The 18,850-nt window shown below is 37.5% G+C and overlaps 1 protein-coding gene and 1 long non-coding RNA gene across 2 annotated transcripts; both read right to left on the reverse strand.

Annotated features, from left to right (window-relative positions):
• Nucleotides 1-2,574: 2,574 nt before the first annotated feature.
• On the reverse strand, nucleotides 2,575-6,531 carry LOC107812009 (uncharacterized). The gene is made up of 2 exons (XR_001654043.2): nucleotides 5,195-6,531; nucleotides 2,575-2,948 (listed from the first exon to the last, which is right to left on the reverse strand). It is a non-coding gene; the product is annotated as an uncharacterized LOC107812009 (long non-coding RNA).
• Nucleotides 6,532-7,427: 896 nt separating this feature from the next.
• On the reverse strand, nucleotides 7,428-14,510 carry LOC107762513 (microtubule-associated protein 70-2-like). Its single transcript, XM_075246730.1, has 11 exons — nucleotides 13,944-14,510; nucleotides 13,775-13,860; nucleotides 12,947-13,012; nucleotides 12,700-12,870; nucleotides 12,441-12,611; nucleotides 11,987-12,142; nucleotides 11,737-11,883; nucleotides 11,537-11,608; nucleotides 10,921-11,451; nucleotides 10,653-10,840; nucleotides 7,428-7,962 (listed from the first exon to the last, which is right to left on the reverse strand). Exons 1-11 carry the CDS (start codon nucleotides 14,182-14,184, stop codon nucleotides 7,923-7,925), a joined length of 1,869 nt encoding a protein of 622 aa, XP_075102831.1. The 5' UTR covers nucleotides 14,185-14,510; the 3' UTR covers nucleotides 7,428-7,922.
• Between the last annotated feature and the right edge of the window lie 4,340 nt (nucleotides 14,511-18,850).

Here is an 18,850-nt window from a genome sequence, read left to right on the forward strand (position 1 = left end):
TGGACTCGGCGGGTTATGGGACATAAGATTTTGGTGTTGGTTCCGGATTCGGGTATGGGGGTCCCGGGCTGACATTTGTTGACGTTTTGGAAATTCTTTAAAGATCGAAGCTTTATGGATTGTGATCATTTTCTATGGCATTGTTGGACTTCCTTGGTTGATGTTTGGCTAGATTTGAGCCGGTTTGAGGTGATTTCTCAAGGAATGCAATTTTAGAGCTTAGTACTAGCCCGGATGAGGTAAGTATCTTGCCTAATCTTGTTGAGAGAATAACCCTTAGGATATGACTTTGTTTGTCTAATTTAAATGTGTGAGAAGTGACATATATGCTAGGTTACGAGCGTATATGCAGGTGCTATATATGATTCATGACCAGAGTAGTCTTTAGGATGTGCTATACCTTGATTTAGATATTGTGCTTCTTGCTATCATGCTTTATATGTTTTTATGACTACGTAAACTCCGTGAATCATAGAGATCATGTGTAGGTGTTTATTTCCTGTTGAACATAATATTTGTTGTTGCATGTCGTATCCTCTTGATTTGAGTTGTATTTGTATGCTCGCACATGCATACACCTTAACATGCTCTTCTTCAGTCCATGAGTATGTGATTTGATATCCATTGTTCATGTACATGAATTCTTGTATATGCTTTTTGTGTGATATGAACTGAATCGGTAGCACGTGTGTGGTCCGTGCGGATCCGAGATATGATAGAACGTGAGTGGTCTGTGCGGTTATTATTATTGGTACGTGAGTTATCCGTGCAGCATGTGGATAAGGATCCATCCCCCTAGGGTCACCCTCTTATGTTTCTCTCTTGATGGTGTACACGCAGGTTGTGAGAAACTGGCGGGTTTCTTGTTGTCGTGGTTATGGAAAAGTGATTCTTGGTTGGACTTGGCATCTCTTCTCTATTTGAAAACTCCTTGGATGTATACATGATTTTACTGTATATCTTCTCTATATGCTAGCTGTGGGATGTATACATGACCTTATGCATATCTTCTCTATATGCCGCTTTACTTGATGAGATGAGACGTGGTACATATCTTCTCTATATGTGAATCTGTGTGACTTAGCTTGTTCAATCATGTATATCTTCTCTATATGCAATTGTTGAAAGGTTAATTGATATTTCATGCATATCTTCTCTATATGTATCTGTTGAAGGATTATCTGGCATTTCATGCATATCATCTCTATATGCCAGCTTTGATGAATTAATGATGTTTGACGCATATCTTCTTTATATGTTGAGTTGCTGAACTGGAGTAGTATCTGGGTATATCTTCTCTTTATGCAATTGTTGACGTGTTATTTGATATTAGAAGCATATCTTCTTTACATGTTTAACTGTTAAGAGACTTGCACACATATTCTCTATGTGCACCGTTGGTGGTATCTGTATTTTCTGTTTAGACTGAAAAGTGTATACAATGCTAACCTACTACAACTATGTAGTAGGTTATATATATATATATATATCCTGACTGGTTGTTTTGAGTAATTGCGTTCGGTTCGGCAGTTTGAGGTCTCGAGCAACTTCATAATATGTGTATCGACTTGCTGAGTACATGGGGTCGGTTGTATTCATACTACACTTCTGCACCTTGCGTGCAGATCTTGGAGTTGAGTTGTTATAGATAACGGAGTTTATCATTGGAGATGTACCTGCTTTCTGGATATAGCTACCACTTGTCCTTGATTAATTTTGGATTTGTACTCTGTTTATATATATTCCAAATAGATGTTGTATTTCTTTTTGTACCAGCATTGTAAATCTAAATCTTAGTAACTCATGATTTTTACTACCAATCCTTGGGATGTTGTATAGAACTCAACTGTTCGTATGCCTTGTTAATAATAATCTTTCATTTAAGTTACACTGTTCTATGGTTGGCTTACCTAGCATGTTGGAATCAGGTGCTGTCACGACCAGGTGGATTTTGGGTTGTGACAAATGAACATGTCGCACTAGGTTTTGCCTCAAATTACTATGCTTGCCAATCCAGATCTTATCTTTGTATTTGAGGATCCCATTATGCGATTTCAAGTCAACTGAAGTAGTGGGGTCAGTGGTAAGTGCATTATTGATTCTTGTGACTTCTCCATCACCCTCATAACTTTTCAAGATCTCCTCTATCACTTAGGTTGTAGTTGGATGACCAATTGATATATTTCCTTGGTAGTAGATGGTTCTAGCCTTCTTGAAAAGGCATCAACTTTTGAATTGTTAATTCCCTTTTTGTAATGGATCTCAAAACTCAAGCCCATCAATTTAGTTAGATCATTGTTCTCTAGTGTAGTATTTATTTTCTTTTCGTGCAAGAAATTGAGTCTGAAGTGATCCATCATAATAATAACATGATCGGTAACTAAGTAATACCTTTACCTATAAATAGCTTGTGGTAACGCAACTAGTTCCTTTTCATAGGTAAAAAATGCCTTGGTATTTGTACTTAAGGCCTGGCTGAGAAAAGCAATTGGCTTCCTTTCTTGCATCAAAACAGCCCCTACACCAATGGCACATGCATCCACTTCTACAATGACGGTTTACTAAAATCAGGCAAAGACAAAACATGAGTTGTATTCATAGTTTAAGATCATGAAAGGCCTTTGTAGCTTCTTCACTACATTGAAATCTCTTCTTTAGTAATATAGTCAGGGGTTTGCTAAGGACAACATTATTCTTAATAAACCACCGGTAAGCCAGCGAGTCTTATAAAACCCCTCAACTTTTTAATGTTGGTTGGTTGTGGCCAATTCACCATGGAAATAATTTTACTGGGATCAGTACTCACCCCGTCACCATTGATGATATGCCCCAAGTATTCAATTTGTGACTGAGCAAAGTCACATTTTGACCTCTTAGCAAACAAACGGTGGCTTCTTAACAATTCCAGCACCACCTGTAAATGTTCTAGGTGTTCCTCTAATGACAAACTGCAAATGAGAATGTCATCAAAGAAAATTAGAATAAACTTACTCAAAGAGGTCCAAACACTTGATTCATCAATGATTAAAAATTGGCAGAGACATTTGTTAATCCAAATGGCATCACCCTAAATTTTCCCAATCCATGATGGGTTCAGAAAGCAGTTTTGTGTTCATCTTCTGCTTTCATTCTTACTTGATGATAGCTAGACCTAACGTCAATTTTAGATAAAAACTTGGCCCTATGAAGATCCTCCACCATTGGGATGGGGTATTTGTTCTTAATTATGAGAATTCAACCTCCTATAATCAACACACAACCTCCAAGTTGAATCCTTCTTTTTGACTAGCAACGCAAGTGAAGCAAAAGTGGACTGACTGGGAGTGACAGTTTGTTCCTACAACATCTCTTTAAACATAATTTCAATAGCATTCTTTGGTCAAACGAGTACCTATAGGGCCTCAAACTAAAAAAAGGTTGAGCCCGAGGTACTAAAGGAATGACATGATCGCCATCCCTAGCAGGTGGAAAACTCTTAGGTTCCTTAAAAACATTTGAATAATTCTCTAACATGGCTGAGATTTCAGGGGGTACAACCTGATTCATTGGGGCAGTTCTTCCACTGAGTAAGGAAACTTCAGCTACCACTTGACAGACCTTCTTAAGCAGCATCTTATTAGATTCTTCACTGTCAACTGTAATCAACTAATTGTTATCCTACTGCCCCATTAATGTAACAAACCCGCCTTCTTTGACAAATGACAAACGGAGCGGTTTGTTGTTCAGTATCACATGAGTAAAATGATATATCCAGTCTATTCCCAATACTATGTCACAACCACCCACTTCCAAGATCCTCATATTAAATAGGAACCATTCTTCTTCCATTATCTATGCAAGTTAGGGATATACATATCATAATACAATTCTTGTTTATTTGCAACCCTCACTTTTATTGGTAACTTTAATGGCATTGTCTGCGATCTTAAGGTCTTGATTACTTGTGGACTAGGCAAACTATTGATGGAACCATTGTCCACCATAATGGTAATTGGTAATTTCTTCACATACCCTACAATCTTTAAGACTGAGGAAGAGCTAGTTATCCCCACATCCACACAGAATGATATTTCAGCATGCTCCTCATCTACCATATCTTCTTTTGCTTTCTCAAACACTTCTTCTTCTTGTATTGTCTGCATTAGTACTTCCTCTTCTCTGGTGGTCCCCATCATTAGGTTGAGATTCCTAGGCTTACATTAACGCCCAGGAAAATATTTATCATGATATATATAGCATAGATTATGTTCCTTCAGTGCTTCCATAGTGGTATTTGGTTTGAAGGGAGCTTGAGCCTTTTGAGTTGGATAAGTAATTCTGTAGGGTGCATTTAAAGGTTGTTTATTGGTTTGTGGAGCTGGGAGTTGTTTAGTGGCAAGGCAGATGATTTGGGATACGGTTTGGTATAATATGAAGAAGTTTCTGGGGCGATCATCTTAGTTAGGGCTTGAAATGACTTCTCATAGAGTTTAACAGTCTCAAACGTATCCATGAGAGATGCAGGGTTAGCAAGCAAGACTAAGGGTTTCAGTTCAGGTTTTAGGCTACTAACAAAAATGGAGATAAAATGGGGTTCATTCAGCAAAGGGTTTAGGATAAGCATATAACCCATAAGCTCTTCGAATTTCTCCTGAAATTGGTCCATGTCTTTAATTTGTTGAATCTTGTTAAACTCATCCACATTACTCATTGGCCTCATTTTTCTAAATCTCCTACATATCTCAGTATAGAATATTGGCAAAGACATTTGACATGTCTTACTAGTAATATAGATATCAAACCAAATATTTGTCTTATTCTTCATGTGAATAGTTGTATAATCCATCTTCTCAGATTCCAAAATTTTATATATAGCAAAAAAAACTCTCAGTTTTCCTCAGCCATCCTCTAGGATTGATGCCATCAAACTCAGAAAAATTAAGTTTAGCTTTAAGGGTATTATTATTATTCTGTAGCGGGTCTACTTGTGCCAATCCCTGAGTTGGTGAGGATGTAGGGGTAGGCAACAGTGGAGGGTTATGGGAAGAAGAGGGGGTCTGGAAAGTTAAAACAAGATAAGGATTGAAAAAATGAGAAGGTTGAGCTAGAGGAGATGTAAAACTATGACCCACGGGCCTAGAGGATCAGGAAAATAAGGATTGTGATGTCGGAAGTGTTGCAGAGGAAAACACAAGAAAAGAAGGAGTTATAATACCTGAGGACATGCCGCACTCATACGTATTTGGGTTTGGAGTTGCTTGTGACTGAGACTAAAGAGGTGTTGAGTTCGGCCGTCGATTATCAATATCTAAGCTTGCAAGAATGAGCTCCAATATTTTGTTTGTGTCCATATCTAGTCGTCGATTCGGCTCTTAGGTCTCTTGAAGCTATGAAGAGAATTGAGTTTGCTGGGTTTCAAGAGTTTTGAATCGCTTCGTCGTTTCGATCATAAATGACTTCAGCTGAGTTCGAATCTTAGTGACACCTTCCGTTAACCCTAGAATTTCCTAATTTTGAGACATTGTGAGCATGCTTACCCGCGCCCAGTTGGCTCTTATACCACTGTAACGAATATAAAACTTATAAGGGTTCAATAATGATGATTTCGCAGGGAAAATAGACATATAAAGATAGTGAGAAGAGATAGAATAGAGTGAGAGAGAAAGAGGTAAGAAGGAGGAAGATATTAATTCATTCATCAGATAATACCAAAAATATACAAGCTCTGCAAAATAGAGCTAAGGAGTATTCCAGAACTTTCCTACACCTCGCATGGAGCAAAGTAAAATAGCAAATGGCCTTGGGGGCCTAATTGACATAAATGTAACTTCAACTACAAAAGAAATAGGATTGAGTAGTAACACATTGAAACTTAATTTAGCTAACATCTTAACTACCCTTTCTAATTCGTCACATTAAATGAGCTTTTGCTACTTGTATAACTTCTGCGGCTGAAGCACATATGCAACTGCCAATTCCCTTAAAATTCTCTAGGTTTTCTCCTTTTCTTCTCCTCTTAGTCAAATTACCAAAATAACCATCCCAAAGTCCTGGGTTATTACATCAATAACCAAGTAGAGCCTGAACGAGACCTCGACTAATAAATTCTTTAAATTGTTGGGGAAAAAAGTGGGGATCAGTGAGATATTTCTTTCAACAAAAGCATACAAAAATAAACAATAGAGGAAAAGGTGAACAAAAAATAGAGAAGATGGTATTAAGGTATAGTGATGAAGAGGAAGACGGGGCGTGCTCTTTCAGTAAACGAAAAATAAAGAAGAAACTCTAAGGACTGGGTCTATCAGGTGATGAAGGTTTCAGAGATGGAGATGGTAATTGTAGAGGTGATGGTCCCTGTGGAGAAGAAACGAAAAAGAGAGAAAAATGTAAGAAAAGAAAAGGGTCCCAAAAAAATCTACTTGTCAAAATATAAAAAAGATTAGTTATTTAAGTGATAATTATGCATTAACAAAAAGATTAAGAATAATTAGTTGTATAGCGCCTAGTTAAAAAATGACACGTGTATAATTTAATCCTTTTAACCTTCCTTTTCACTTCACGCTCACCTTTTAGAAAGTGAATTCACTTTCTTTGTCACATCACCTTCCAATCCAAACAAGACTAGGGAAGTAAGGAATCACCTGCAAAGTCAGAGTTATAACTGATTTTTTGGGACAAGTTCAGAGGGTAACTTATATTTTTTATTTATTAAAATACTCGCGCGAGCATTGGTATAAACCTAATTGTTAATAAAAGAAAACCTCAAAAAAGCTCACCCTTTTTTTTTCCCAGAAGAAAAGAAAACATGGAAAAGCCTCGGAACAGCACAGGCAGAGTGGGTTCTATCTTAAAAGTTAAAAGGGCCAAAAAAGTGACCTCAAGTCCTCAGCCCCATAACTACTTTGCTTAGCTATTTTTAAAATTAGTAGTGTAGGAGCCAAATCTTAACTTAGACTCAAGGAATTCACAAAGCACGTGAAGAAAGCATGAAACAACTGACACAACCGCAAAGGTGAAGTTGCCATCATTACTAGTAGGCTTTCATTTTGACCACACAACTATATAACCCATGTTCTTCCCTGACACAAGGATATGCTTTCACCTCACCTCCTCAGTCCTATGTTTCTCAACTAGAAATTTCCAATCTTTCATTATAGAAAAATCTAGGTCCGCCAAAAAGAATATCCAAATATTAAAAAATATTCATTCTCAATATTCCAGCTTGCCTTAGAGCTATTGTCACCTAAATATCCTACTTATTATACAAGACATGTAAAGAAAGCTAATTGATCAAAAGTTTTGTAGGAGGAAAACAAAAGAGCAAATGATACTATGCTGAAAATAATGGCGTTAAAGATAGCACCATAATGCTTATCCAAGTATTGATGATTCATTCTAATGGCAATCCAGTATCAAAAGCTGGTCAACGGCCACGAATTACTCAACTTGAACTGAATAACTGGGTACATTAAAACAAGAAACATGCTCCAGAGGCTAAATATTCTCATCTTTATCTGATTGCAAGAACATTGACAAACCTTAACGAATAACATACCACACTAGAGCTGCAAATTACAAATAGACTACAAACAAGATGAAAAAAATTGTAGTAAATGCCAATAAGCTACCTATACAAACACAAAGCTAACTGCCACTCAAATTTACTGCCAAAAGGTTAGCTCAAATTTGATATCTTGAGATTCTTTTCCTGCTGATCTGTAAGCAGGCAGGGACCATAGTCTAAGTCAGAAGCACACCAAGATTCATTGGCTATCCCCACGTTTGGAGAGATGCCTTTCTTGCCCCAACCAGAGAGCAGACAGATCAGTCATTCTGTCATTGGCATGCTTGTTACAATTTTACAAAAAACCATTAGAGGCGTAAAAAAAGAGGATTTGTAAAGTAGAGCTTCTCAAGGCAGTATATGGGTTTTTCTTTGTGTGTTATTGTGTGCTACGTGTTAACCCACTCCGTGCCACAGTCCTGCAGATAAATAAGATATTATTTGAAGTTAAGAATACTTAACATCAGAAAAATAAAAAAATGTGTAAGTAACAATTTCATATTATGCAGTATTATATTCTTGCAAGGATGAATGAACTGTAATTGGAGAAAATTCAAACTGTTAGCAGCTTAATCAAATCAAAATTTTCTGTAGTAAAGGAAAGCACAATTAGCTCCATGCTACTAGGAGACCACGGCAACTTTCCTTGTGGTTGCACCTAATGATCCAGAAGCCTAATGTTTTAGCTAGCCGAACAGCAACAAGAGTACCATAAGCTGTCATGAATCAGAACTGCCTTAGGATAAACTACCTACCGTTTGAACTTCCTCCTGAATTAGCAGCAGAAATTCTCTGAAAAACAATTCAGAACTTCTACCAGAGTTGAACTTTAGAAGCAGAAATCCTCCGTAAAACTATTTTTCAAGACAAGAAAGTTATGTTCAAAGCTTTTGTGAGGTACAACACTTGTATTTGGAAAGCAGAATCTCTGAGTATCCAGGTTGCTCTTTCAGAATATCAGATGAAAGAAGATAGAAAAGTTGGTGGGTTCTTTGTTTGCAATAACCCCATACCACGGAGTTTCTCTAAGCTGATGTTGTCCGTTTTAAAGAGCAACCTTCTTAAGCTGCTGACGCAGCTTCTCAAAGAGACAGTGTCTCCTCCATAATTTCAAAATATTGGCCTCTGGTTTTAGGTAAAATTTAGGTAAATGTACCAAGTCCTTTAGGGTCATCGGGCAGAATTGGATAACTTCTTTGGCTTTATTGAGGGACTCCAATCGAGAAAGCCCTATAGTCGACCTACTTCCATCTTAAAGCATTGAAGAAAGGCAGGCAGCTTTGCCAGAGCCAATGATGCCAACCAACTCGACAAAGACATCTCTTTTCAACTAACATTAAACTTTGCGTGCCCCTGGAGCACTATAAGTTTGTGACAGGTTTTTGCTACTATTAAATTTTATGTCAGAGCAGTAGTATAACAAATTTCTCACAGCTTCAAACACACGTGTCAAAGAGAGCCCAACTTAAGAGGACCTAACTCCTAGCTGTGCCCCCCCCCCCCCCCCAAGCCCCACAAAAAAAAACCTCCCATCTTTCTCTCAACATTCACTCAGCTAGAAGCATAGGAGAACAGAATTAGAGGAGAGCCCAGGTAGGTGAAAATTTTGGTCATAATAAACAAACGACGTATAAACCACGTAGTGAAGAGATTCTGGTACATCGACAAAGTAGTGACTGAAAGTCAACTACTATTCAACCTAACCAAAAAGAAAGGAATCTCTTCTGTGATTAAAATGTTTTTCTTTATGCAAGTGCAGATTTCCAGAAAAACGAAGTTTATAAGAAGGCATTAGGCACACCACCCTACACATAACAGATGATGACCCAACACCTCTGCGGAAACTGCACTCAGACCGACCACCTATATCCCTCTCGTCTTTTTTTTAAATAAGAAACAGGCTTCACAATATAGATTATCCCACTCGTCTTTCAATAACAAACAAGGTCAGATACTTAGAACCCTAGCATACACTTCAAACAGTCTACCAGAACACTAAGGGACAGTTACACCTTTTTTTTTAATAACCATGATGCATACGCCAGCTTGCGCGCACCTAGACTAATTCCATGGGGTACCTGCTACCTCCCACCAGCACAAGTACCGAATAACTCAGTCCACCAAGGCTTGATCAACCAACTTCATTGACACCCTTGGGTCTCTAAGGATTGTTACATCTATACATGTCTCGCTGGAAAAATAGAAATATTTCGTCTCTATCAAGGCTGAGCAAAGAATGATGTAATTATGTCAGTAACCTTCCCTCTCGTTTTTTTTTAAATAAGAAACAGGCTTCACAATATAGATTATCCCTCTCGTCTTTCAATAACAAACAAGGTCACATACTTAGAACCCTAGCATACACTTCAAACAGTCTACCAGAACACTAAGGGACAGTTACACCTTTTTATTTTAATAACCATGGTGTCCAGGCCAGCTTGCGCGTACCTAGACTAATTCCATGGGGTACCTGCTACCTCCCACCAGCACAGGTACCAAATAACTCTGTCCACCAAGGCTTGGTCAACCCACTTCATTGACACCCTTGGGTGTCTAAGGATTGTTACATCTATACATGTCTCGCTGGAAAAATAGAAATATTTCATCTCTATCAAGGCTGAGCAAAGAATGATGTAATTATGTCAGTAACCTTCCCTCTTGTCTTTTTTTAAATAAGCCCCCCCCAAAACATGTATATTGATAGGTTAAAGATGGCTGATATTCAAATGACAAGTTTGAACATTGCAAATTATCACAAGGGCTATGTGAACTGCTTGCAACAAATATGTTAAAACCATATCCAATTTGCATCACTTACTAAACTTCAACTGTGGTGAAAACAAGCAGTACAGCTAGAAAGCGGACATATTCTGGAGGCTACATGCATACAAGTGCACAACTTTTCCCATCATCTCAAAGCATGTAAAAAGGGCTAAAAGAATATTCCTTGTTTCTTTTCTTGAATCAAACAATATTAGTTAAATAGGTCACCAATCACCATCATAGATCACAAAATACATGTGTCTGGATCGAACAAGAATAACTTATATGTCACAGTACATAATTGGATTAACCAAGTATTGCTATGAAACCAATATTGAAGACATACCTTCCAGGAAGCAGCTGAGAACTGTTCACAGGACCCTTAGAATTTCCGAATCTTTTTGCCCTATTTTCTTGTTCTTTCTCAACACGCATAGCAGCCACCTCTTTCTCCATGGCAGCAACCTCCCTTCTCATCTTTTTGGCCTCAACCTCCATGGCTTTTGTTAAAGTCTCTACTTTCTTAGCTAACATCTGATCCCAAGAAAGCAAAATAAGCACAAACATCAGAGCGAAGGAAGCCATAACTTTGCTGAGAAAGCAATCAGCCTAACCTCAATGGCGTCGTCCTTGTCTTTAAGACTTTGATCTTTTTCATGACCAGCTTTCCTCAAAGAAACTACTTCTTTTTGCAGTAAGTCATATAGTAGTCCAGGCACAGTATCTTCTGGTTCACTTACTGGTAGGCCAGTGGGTTTTTCATCCTGATTTGCTTTCCAAGAAGTACTCTCAGTCTCACTGTCCTTAGCTCCATCAACAGACTTGCTGCTGTTGAAATTTGGACCTGTTACATTCAGAAGTTTTTTACCCCTGTCCAATGATCTTGAGCCACCATCAAATGACTTTGAGGTCCCTTTCGCATGCTTCAAAACAGTACTGGATACAGAAGATCTCAGCTGAAATGATGGAGATCTCTTCGGTAAGAAGCCATTAGAGGTCAATTTGGAGATACTTTCAGCTCCACTGAGTGACTGCCGACGTGAAGGACCATTGCTTGAGCTTCTACCGTCTGGCGTACTGCGAGCGGCAGTGCTAGATGATCTCAATGTCTCTTCCAAGACCTTGAGCCTCAACTGATATTTCTCCTGAGTAAGAGATAGAAGTTAGGAAACTATGAAAATAACATCAAAAACCATGTTCAGGTGCCCCTTCTATTGGATAAAATATTACTTTTAACATGGCTTCTGACTTTGCAGTTCTTTCAGTGATTGCAAGCTTGTCACGTAGTTGTTGCATCTCACCCTGCAGTACATACTAAGGACTTAAATGACAAATATGAGCTCATTAAACCACATGAGCATAATGTAGTAAGTTCTATTAGGCCAGGATCCCCGATCTTATAAATTGCAAGCCATTGAAAACTATCATACCTGCAAAACCCTCCTCTCTTCAAGCCATTGTTTCACAGGCATTACTTTATCATTGGCATCTTTCCATTCATTAGCAACCACAGTTGCTACCCTGTTAGCTGTTACCTTGGCACGTGCTAGCTCGCGATCAAGAGTTTTTCTTTCTTCCTGGAAAATAGATTAGCAGATGTATTCCAACCTTTAGGATTCTCGACATATTAACTACCAAAAGTCTTTTTTATACAAAAACATTCTATCTAGGATAGTTTACATTCATTTCTTGAACTTTCCGTTGGTAATCCCGGACAGCATTAGCAGCTGCACCACCAGCCAGAACAGCCTCCTCAAGTTCGCGTACACTTTGGGTAAGTTTTTCAACCTCTGCAACCTTTTGGCGATGCATTCTGTCTAAGATTTTATTTTCTTCCTGATATATGTTATTGAAACAGAATAAGTGGAAATAGAATGCAACTAAATCACTAAGGTAGCGTTTGTCTCAGAAAGGGTGACAACACTTTTCCTGAATTTGTTTTCCAATTTTTGAAAAAGAATTTTTAAACCAAACACCATTAGAGTCTAATAGAGTTTGGGTAAACTGTAAAGAGAATTTTCCCAAAGAGAAACAAATATTTCATGAAGAAATTGAATAATCTTTTGATAACAAATGCCACCTAAATGCTCCAATGTTTTAAGCAGCAGAACCAACAGTCATATCATCAACATACCTGGCATATCTCTATCTGTTTCATCAGCTCTTGATTCTTATTCTGAAGGTCATCTACCATAGAAGCCTTTGCTAATGCTGACTGCACAGTTCTCTCTGCATCAAGTAAAGCTGCCTCTTTTGACTTGGTAAGACGGTCCAGAGCTTTATTATCATCTTGTAGTTTCGCAATCTGGAAAAAGATAAAGTAAAGAGTAAGAACGCATACTCATATGAGAGTGAGATTTACCGTCATTTTCAGATGAAATGTAGGCAGACACCTCTTGACGAGCAAGTTTGAGTTCAGCCTCCAAAGGCGCAAGGATGGCCTCAATTGGGGGCATATCATCATCCTTTTGAGCGGCATGGACCCTTCGAAGGGTGGCTTCTGCTGCAAATTGAGCTGCCATGGATGCTTTCTTCTCATCGTTGATTTTCTTGATTTCAAGATTCTGTAAAGCAGAAGTAAAGTTATAAAAGTTTACCCAAAAAGAAAGAATCTATAATAAGAAGATTTTGAGTTTGTACCTTGCTTTCTAGAAGTGATTCTGTCAATTTGAGCTTCTCATAGACCCTTGACAACTCGTCAGTGAGCTGAATTATAAATCATAGAACAATGGAAACTTCTATATGAGCTTTTGTCCTTAAATACCAGGAGAAGAATAACAGTCACTACAGCAAAAAGTAATCAGATATTTTATGCAAAAATAGAGCTAAAAGACTGTTGCCAAATCACAAATGCAATCATAATCTAGATATGCCCATTTTCAACGAGTAGATTGCACTTTTTCGAGTTTTATAGATTATGTGCAAGAGCATGAGCCATGACATTCTTATTTTCAACTCACACACACAAAGTAAACATGAACCAAAGAGCATTTTTATGCAGCTTCCAAGAGATATGGAGATCTAGGAGTAGGATATCCTTAATATATTCAAAAGATGAAACAGAACGGATCACGTTTCCCAATTCTTCAAATAGAAATAACAAAGAAAACAGATAAATAACAGCAAATCTCATTCAAACAAGATTAAATTTATACAAGAAAAGTATCTGCTGGTTTTTAAGGGATCATACATATGAACAAAATGTGACAATTGAAATTCTATATTTCCACTTGTAACACTTGTGGAACAAAACAAAACAGATACAATATATCCTACAATTTCCTTTCACAAATATCCATTATCTTTTGGTTTCACAACCAATGCATTACCCTCCTAGTTACTTGCATCCAGTCTGAAATTCAGTTTACTAGCAATCAACACTGCTAAAACAGTGTCCTACTTCTATCCCCGAAAGAAATAATAGCATAACTAAATTTGCCAAACTATATCATACTGTGCTAAGAGTACCTCTTCAACAGCCTTTTCTCGTAGACGTTCGGACAACCTTAACGCCTTGATCTCCACTTGAGCTTCTGACAGTTCCCGGTCCTTATCTGCCGAAAATGACACCATTAGTACGATTCAGTCAACAATCCAGAACAGTTAAAACACCCAAATCGGAGTTGGATCCACAAACCTCTGACTTCATTCTCCAGTCGATTTAGCTCCAACTTGACCGGATCCGAGCCGTGGAGCAGGTTCATGAACTCATCGGCGTCTAGGCTCGGCCTCACCGCCGATGTCCTTCTCCGGGAAGAACCTTTGCCTCCTTCCTTGAAGGATGCCGACACTGTCAACGGCGTCGGAGTAACGGCAACCTCACTCGGTCTCACATTGCTCACCTCCGGCGTCTCCATATCGCCGGAAACCTCCGCCATCTCCGATCTGTTGACTTATTCCCCTATCTCACATCAAATGCATACAGTGAAAGATATACTAAAGTGGAGTAGTGTTTATTTTGAAGATGAAGAAAAGTAGTATATGTAATGCGAGAAAGCTTTTTGGTGTCTCGTTCTCTCTCTCTCTCTATCTCTCTTCAAGTGTTTAAGCTTAAAATCAGAGTGCTGTGCTGATGGCTTATGGGGTTTGTTTCTCTACAAATTTGTACTATTTACTATATCTCCTTGATTGAGATTGAGAGAGGAGGAGAAGACTGTTATTGTGACTAGTGTGGGTGTGTTTAGCTGTATGATCTGACCATATTTTAATACTCATATTATTATACTAGTATTATTTGATACTTCCACCTTATTTTACCATACTGCCCTTCCTTGCATGTCACTTTTTCTTTCCATATTTTCATTTTACAAGGAATTTATCAATCTATACTATATTAAAAGCACGAAAACCCTATCGAAATGTCGTTCGCTTTTTTTTTACCATTCGTAAGTACATTATATGTTGGATATAATAGTAATTGTAATAACGATTTTATTCAAAATTTTAAAAAAAAAACGTTAATTGTCGACTACTTGCGGCAGGGGCGGATCCACCCCTTTAAGAAGGGGTGGCATGGCACCCGGTAAAATAATAAAATTTTTAGATACCTATGTTGAGATTTCCTTAAATTAGGTTAATTATCTAATCCTGCCACCCGCAACCGTAAACTAGACAAAAGTGCCATGGCTGTAGACCTTTTTGAAAGCTTTTCTCGTGTGTAAAATTCAAGGAATTTATCTTGAACCTTGTCTGACTTTCTCTTTTCTTTGTGCTTTCATTTCCTTTTGTCCCAGTCATTTCCCTTTTCGGCTACTGTTGATACCCAATTTTGCCCTCATATATTTTTCAAACAATATATATACTTTCAAATATCATTTTGCATTATTATTTAATTTATAAAATTTACACAAGCACTTCTTATAATTTTTCATAATTTTAGAGCTTTTAAATTAATTTTCTCGCATTAATTTACATAAAATATTCAGTAATTACCCTTTTAAATTATTTGTGATGACTTAATCACTTCAAATTATTATTTGCATCCCTAATACATTTTTGAAATATTTTTACTTCATTTTTATATAATTACAATTGTATTTTTAGGCTATTCGCATAAATTTGCAATAATAGCTCATATTTTGCATTCTTATTGCAATTGACATTTCATTTAGGGTTAAAATAATATTTTGTATTTTTTATAGTCTTCTATTATTGTTTAAAGTATTAATTTGCATAAGTAGCATTTTTATATATTTATTTAGTTATTTTATTAAATTATTTCCCTTTTAATTTTTATTTAAAAGAGCTGGCCCAATTTTTTAACTAATTTTCGGACCAAAAGGCCCAATACCCTAACCCAATAACCCCTAGCTCAACACCAGCAACCCACCACCCATACCCATTTAATTAACCCGCCCCAATCCCTCTTTAAAACCCTGGCCGTCGATCTCTAAGATCAACGACCCACAATCAACCTACCCTTTTAAATTATCCAACCCCAAACCCTAATCTCATTTCCCTCTAACCCACCACCCTGAAACCCTTCCCTTTCTCTGAAGAACCCTAATCGCCGCCTTCCTAAAACTCTCTGAATCCATCTCAAATATGGATTCTTTCCACGATCTTCTTACCTTATTTGTATTATCTCGTTACCATTCACCCGTTCGTGGTGTTACTTAGTACTTGCCCGATTTTGGCAAGTACTACCTCTCCGAATCAAGTGTAATCATCCTCAACCTACAAGATTCAGACGAAAATCCATTTGTATACACTCTCAACAGGATCATGTGGGTTCGATTCACCGAGATTCTTGGCTAATTTTTTGACCATTTGCCAACTAGGGTTTGTCCGATTTTTTTTTTACCTATTTCTACTCGGAATAGGATATGCATGTGACTTTCCTTGTTCCTGCTTAAATTTGACTAATTTTTTTCTCTATTTGTATTTAATTGATTGTTTTCCATATTTGTTCTTCCAATTTCTGTCACTATATAAACCCCTCCCAAGTCCCCTTTAAGACAGACTTGAAAATCAATTTTCTTCACTAAAAAATTAGGGTTTTGCTACTATCTTGCTCTGTATTCTGTATTGGCCGGCTGAAAGCCAAGGCCATTAACACCTTGTTACTTAACCTGTTCTTGGTGCGAGCATTGCCCTGAGTTCATCGAAGCTCTTAGGAACTTTGACGCATTGGGATTCTGGTGAGTTACTAGACTTTGTAATTTCATTCCTATGTATCTATGATTTGCATATATTTTCACTCCCGAAGTTCGTCAGTTTAATATATTTTTCTGGGCTGTTTTGTGTGCAATTCTGTTTGCTTTCTTCAATTTTTTAGGTCTCTTTAACTTTTAGCTTCAAGCATGCCTAAACTTGGTTCTATTAAGTAGATATTTTCCAAATCTGACTAGTCCATCTGTTAAGAATTACTACTGTTTGGGACCTTTACACTTGTTAGCATCTCTTGGTGTTTAATTTTGTATTAGGCCATCAATCTTGTTATTCGAATATGCTTTGCCTACATAATTTGTGCTCTCTTTCGTTAGCTAGTCGATTGTGTTTAAAACCTGAGTATGTACACTCACTATATGGCACAAATCTGTTTCTTATCCTATTCTGAATTGTTGTGATGATATCCTGCCTATATAGCATGTTTGATCCTGTTAGTATGCCCTTTAGCATGTTTAACCCCCCCTCCCCGATTCACCAGTAGTTGTAATATGCTTTTCTCATGTCTAAATGATGTCATATTGCCAAATTAGCATGATTGTTTCATAACATCAGGACCTATACTTAGCATAATTTGGACCTCTTCCTTTATTATGAATTTGTGTATGTTATTGTCACCAATCCTGCAAATCTGTTCTGCTAATGTATGACCACTTATGCACTAGGTGTTGAACTTGTTCTTCTGAATCTTTGCTACGTTTGTTCTAAAGCCCCCAAGGCCTGTTTGATAATTTGCTCTATGTGCTCAACTTGACTATGTTTGTATCCCCTCAGCTTTGTCTCTCAGCCTTGGTTTACTATCCTTCACTTGTCATCTATGCTCTCTCTTGAGTTCTCATTCTTAGCCGGCCGAAAACTAAGACTACCTAGGTTCTATTATTGATCACCCTAGTGTGAGCACTGCTCGGGGTCCAATTGAGACCCTTGTGAACTCTGACACACTAGGGCTTGGTCCTTAGTCATTCCCTAAATCTCAAACTACTCTTATTCATCCTATTCCATCCCGTTATTTGCTGTGTACCTGAATTGACTGATTTAAATGGTGCAACACTTGGTGCTATGGTTGAATAAATTGACTTTGGGCTCCTTTATGGATTCTGGGGTTGTGTGTTAGATATGGCCCATATTAGAGGTCTGGGTACGCTGTGTGAGAGTTATTGAAGGCCCAGACAATGCTGGGTATTTCATGTTGAGCCTATTGTGGGCCTATTGTCACTGTTGTGTAACATTTGTATTTTTACTTATTATTAGGCCTGTAATAACTTTTGTATAAATAATTGGGGTATTAGTAAAAAGGAAAAATGGGTAGAATTTAATATTTACATGTAAAATGGGTAGATAACATGCCTATCGGACTTGGTAATTTATTTGCTATATGTGTTGTTCGATTACATGTACACTGTAGAAATCACAACATTAGAAGAAGCACATACACACATCGTCTGCTCGCAAACCCCAAATGCTGTAATTATATTTATTGTTATGTGTTATTAGAGAACCTGCCTATAAGAATTAGTTTCTCATCGATGTTTCTGTCAATCCTCACCGCCTACTAGAAATCATGCCTATAGGATTGCAATTATTCTACTTGGCGCTGCTCACCTAGAAATTATGCCTATAGGATTAAGATATGATGATAAAATAAGCTTTAAAGTGTTGTGCGTTAGAGATCCTGCCTATAGGAAATAATTGCTCGTTAATTGGTTAATACTAGACTACTCAAACATTGTTTCCTAAGCGTCAATGTTAGGAAAACCTGGACAATTCTGGGACTTTTCCTAACAGATTTTGTTATACTCAATTGCGTAGATCACCTAGGCATAACACATATAAGATTGGTAACTTAAAACCTTCAATAATCAGCTTGTAATACCTGAATAATTCTATCTGTAAGCAATGTCCTGCATCTGAAATTGCCCGCATACTTTGACTCAAAAATCACCTAGAAAGCATGTCTATAGGTTTAAGATTCTAGATTCTGCAGCTTCCTAATTGACATTTGTGTTTGCGTGCATTCGCTGCTTAAGTGTGGAGGTGTAACGACCCGACTTGTCGTTTTAAGAATTTATGCCCCGTTCAATGACTTAAGGTCTCGAGCAGCTTCGCAATATGTATTATGACCCACGGGTGTGGTCGAGTTTGATTTACTAAAGATTCGGAATTAAATTAAACGAACAATCCTTAATTTGAAGCTTAAATGGAAAGAGTTGACCGGAGAGTTGACTTTTGAGAAAATGACTCCGGAATGGAATTTTGATGGTGTCAATAGCTCCGTATGATAATTTTAGACTTAGGAGCGTGTCCGAAAAATTATTTGGAGGTCTGTAGTGAAATTAAGCTTGAAATGCTGAAAGTTGAATTTTTGGGAAGTTTGAC

The sequence above is a fragment of the Nicotiana tabacum genome, chromosome 23, assembly GCF_000715075.1.
Source record: "Nicotiana tabacum cultivar K326 chromosome 23, ASM71507v2, whole genome shotgun sequence".
Lineage (NCBI taxonomy): Eukaryota > Viridiplantae > Streptophyta > Magnoliopsida > Solanales > Solanaceae > Nicotiana > Nicotiana tabacum.